This window comes from Gossypium arboreum, chromosome 12 (assembly GCF_025698485.1).
Source record: "Gossypium arboreum isolate Shixiya-1 chromosome 12, ASM2569848v2, whole genome shotgun sequence".
Lineage (NCBI taxonomy): Eukaryota > Viridiplantae > Streptophyta > Magnoliopsida > Malvales > Malvaceae > Gossypium > Gossypium arboreum.
Genome location: NC_069081.1, coordinates 93615999 through 93619888, shown reverse-complemented (window position 1 = coordinate 93619888; position 3890 = coordinate 93615999). Strand labels below are relative to the sequence as shown.

The window sequence follows — 3890 nt, the reverse complement described above, 5'->3', positions numbered from 1 at the left end:
TGCTATAATATAAAAAAAATCATTTTCTTTATATCTATATTTAAAAGAAAAAGTGAAGAGGGAAAAGGTCAGTGCTAATGAAGCTTTGCCTCAAAGACAATGTTAAAAGAAAAAGCGAAAAAGAGAAGTAATTGTCTATGAAGCTTTGGCTCAAAGAAAATGTTGAAGAAAAGTGTGAAGTAAAAAATTGTTTAAATTTTGTTTCGTGAAGTAAAAAAAAAAAAATTGAATTGGAGAAGAGAAAGAAAAAAATAGTTTTTAATTGCTACAGATAAAGTATTACAACATCAACTTTAACTATTTAATAACTTAAATAAAAATATTCATATAGTTCAATAATTATATTGTATGATCAAAACGTAAATGTATTTGATAAATTAGACTTGGTTTACGTAAAAATATCAATTAGACTTGGTTTACCTAAAAAAAACTGATTAGGTAGGCTGACGAGATGCACATGCTCCAGCTGTAGTGCATCATCATCATGAATTCATTCGAAATTCTCTGATCAATGATGTTATATTGCTTCAACCCGTGAACGTTATACATCTGTTTCGTGTGTGTTTAGACATGATATAATTTGGCAATATAACTTTAGATGCTTCAACCACATGTAATCGACTTTGGACCACTCCACTTATTATTAACCCCCAAAACTAGTATATGATTATGTCAAAACCTTCCACCATGGTCCCATATCTATACACTTTTAACTTCTGTCAAACCCCCCCCCCCCATAATTTGGATTTTGAAATCACCAAAAAAACATTGAAAAACTGACGAGAAATTATTAACTTTGGTTGGATTAGATGGTAGGAAAGTTTCGGGCTTTAATTTTGTGGATAATAAATATAATATTGAAAGATATTTATTTTGTTTAAATGTTTGACCTATTTTGATTTCAAATTTAGTTAATGTTGAGGGGTTTAATTTTTTAAGGAGAAGTCTTTAAAGTGTTGTCTTTAGAAACGTCGACTTGATTCCTTAACAACAGAAAGTATTATCCTCCAAGAGAAGCCCCCCTTCCTCAAAAACGATTTTGCTCCAAGGTATTGTACTAGCCAAAAGTGACCTATATTCTATAGGTAAGGAGTTTGAATCTCACCATGGTCAGATACTTTCGTCTTCTTTTGGTGGGTGACCGTATATCCATGTACGGTCGAGACTTTCCTCTATATGAGTTGTACACAGCTCTTTGTGAAAAAGGATAAAACATTTTCCGAAAATAATATATTCTATTGTTGAAAGGTGAAATCGACGTCTCAAAAATAACATTTCAAAAACTATTCCTCAAAAATAAAAATTCAAAAAGTTAATTGGGAGGTGAAATATTTGACAATAAATAATGGGGTAGTGGGGAACCTTTGTTTCAGGTTAATTAGTCAATATCTAAACAAAAAGGTAGGCAAGACTGCCGCTCTTTACAACCTCAAAGCACTTAAATAAAATCGAATCCACCAGCTTTAAATTACTATAAAAACAAAAATATCAATTCAATCAACTCTTCATATCGAGCTTTCAATAATGGAAACCTTTCTATCCTATGCACTCTAATATACTCTCTTGCTCTTATCGAGAGATTAAAAAATAAAGAAAAAAACTAAAAATGAATCTGAATAAATAAATAAAAAATCATAAGAGAATAACATCTAAGTCACTAAGGATCCATTCTGCCTCTTCATCTTTGTCACTAACAAAAATTTCAGTGCCCATATCGATAGATGTCCATCTTCTTTTAGCTAGAGGGGTATTCGGATCCTGAAATAGAAAACTATAAATCTTAAACCCTAAACCATCAATGAAATCATTTAACAATCAAACAAGTACCTGATAGAAGTAAAGTCTACTAGCTAGGCCGCCAGTGTCAAGCACCCATGTTCTTGGATCCCCAATCCAACCTTGACCCTTTTCAGTTGGGTATCCGTATTCACCCCATATAGGGTGAGGCAACAATTGAACAATCTCTTGTGCTTGAGGATTGCTGTATGGATCGCAAAGACTAACAGGTTGCTCCAAGTGCTGAGCATTGCCAGGAGCACAATAGTAGTGGTAAGCTCCATATGGGAAATTGGCCGTGTCATTCCTTAAAATCTTTGTGTTGTTAGGAGTAATATGGTATGGTGGGCAATTCACCAATGCTGTGGGACTACACCAAGCTGGTACATCAGGGTTGATGATCATCTCACTATATCTTGTAACATCCGTCAGCACATCACCATCACAAGGCTCACCATTGTTCTTCCAACAACTACCTATGTCAATGAGGTAGAATTGGCTCTTGGGTCCACCTCCTTTTTTTATTTCTAATGAGAACTTGACTTTAAAATTAGATCTTGGGAGCTGAAAGTGAACGAAATGGTCAAATTTTTTTTTTTCAAAATTGAGTGACTTTGTATGTCAAACAAGGATGCATATGAATCAAAAGTAAGCAAGAGCATTGATTTGGTATGAATTAGTTGTAAAAGTAAGTAAAATGTCTGATTTTAAATTCTAAAATAGAACCAAGGATTGTTTTCAAACTTACAGTGTGGAGCATTCCTCTTGTTTCATAATGGTATCCACCAGAGAATCCTTTGGTTGCATCAGCTCTAAGGTAAAGCATCAACCATGGATATTTCATTGAAGTCTTGAGCCTATGCTTAAATACCCAACTTCCAGAACCAAGCTTTTTCTCCCAAATCACTTCATAAAAGGATAAATTTGTAAGACCTTTCCCAATATCAGCATCCAAATCATAAGTTCCATTGAACCATCCCCTCATTGTACCATCACCTAACAGTTGTGTAGGCTGATGGTTCAAAGTGGGTTGATTCATGCACCCTTCTCCAAAGCAAGGAAAGTTCTTTGAAGTAGTAAAAGGAGGTTTGGGTTTCCCATTTTCAGGACAAAAACCGGCCTTTGTATCAAAGTTTCCATTTTTCAACATAACCATCCAAAATTGCCATGGCTTTGAACTGTCTGAAACTTCGCATAAAGAACCCAAATACAACTCCTTCTCAACTGCATACAGATCTGGCCGATGCATTGCTTCTGTAGATAATCCTTTAAACGTTTTGCCTATTCCAAGCTTGTTATCTGCCTCAGATACCTTGTGTAACAGGGTTGAATCTGACCCATTTATAACTCAGAAAATTTAGAACACCAAATAAACATTAAAAACAAAATTCATGGACAAAATAACTTTTTTCTACACTTACTTGAAACGTCAAAACAATCAGCAGCTCTCGGACTCCCCATGCCAGGAGCTTCATGGGCAACTTCATTGCAGAAGTTCCAAGCTTCAAAAGCTACCCTCAAACCATTTCTTCTCATTCCTGGATCACCCACTGCCGACATTCCATTTGTAGCTATTTCCCTCTCTGCATCCTTATAAAATCTACCATTAACTCCACCTAAAAGCAAATTTACACCTACAAATATCACTAACAAATACTTCCTCATTGTCTTTCCCAGTACTACCTCCCTACTCCTTTTTTTACCCTATAAATAGGCAAAAAGAAAGCTAATCTCTTTACTAACTATGAGGCATAGGATTTTGACGGTATCTTTAAAATGTTTGGTTGCTGTTGTTTTCACTGCTGCTTCAGGCTTCTTTTTCCTCTTCTAACTGTTGCTTTAAGCAGGTATAGCTTAAAGGACTTGCAAGTAAAATCTGTCTTAATTTTATCTTTAATAGAAACAATGAGATGCCATGTGTTAATAACATTGGCAAACAAAGTAAACAAGTTTAAAATCTTTAGAATTTATTGAAAAAGAAAAAAAATGGTGAAAAATATTTTAATTTATAAAAAAATACAAAATGGTTATTTAATTATTTTGAAGTTTTTTAAGTAGCTAACTGGATTATATTGGTATAATGGATTAGCATCTATTGACAAATAGAAGAATAT

General features: G+C 34.0%; 1 protein-coding gene across 1 annotated transcript; it reads right to left on the bottom strand.

The window, feature by feature from the left end:
* Positions 1–1363: 1363 nt before the first annotated feature.
* Positions 1364–3678, bottom strand: LOC108476900 (uncharacterized). The gene is made up of 4 exons (XM_017779266.2): positions 3198–3678; positions 2525–3108; positions 1828–2340; positions 1364–1758 (listed from the first exon to the last, which is right to left on the bottom strand). Exons 1-4 carry the CDS (start codon positions 3439–3441, stop codon positions 1633–1635), a joined length of 1467 nt encoding a protein of 488 aa, XP_017634755.1. The 5' UTR covers positions 3442–3678; the 3' UTR covers positions 1364–1632.
* Positions 3679–3890: the final 212 nt, after the last annotated feature.

Coding starts and splice junctions, on each gene's coding strand:
- LOC108476900 (XM_017779266.2), bottom strand. CDS start 3,441: ATGAGGAAGTATTTGTTAGTGATATTTGTAGGTGTAAATTTGCTTTTA. Junction 3,109..3,197: donor TGATTGTTTTGACGTTTCAA/GTAAGTGTAGAA, acceptor TAAATGGGTCAG/ATTCAACCCTGTTACACAAG. Junction 1,759..1,827: donor GTAGACTTTACTTCTATCAG/GTACTTGTTTGA, acceptor TTTCTATTTCAG/GATCCGAATACCCCTCTAGC.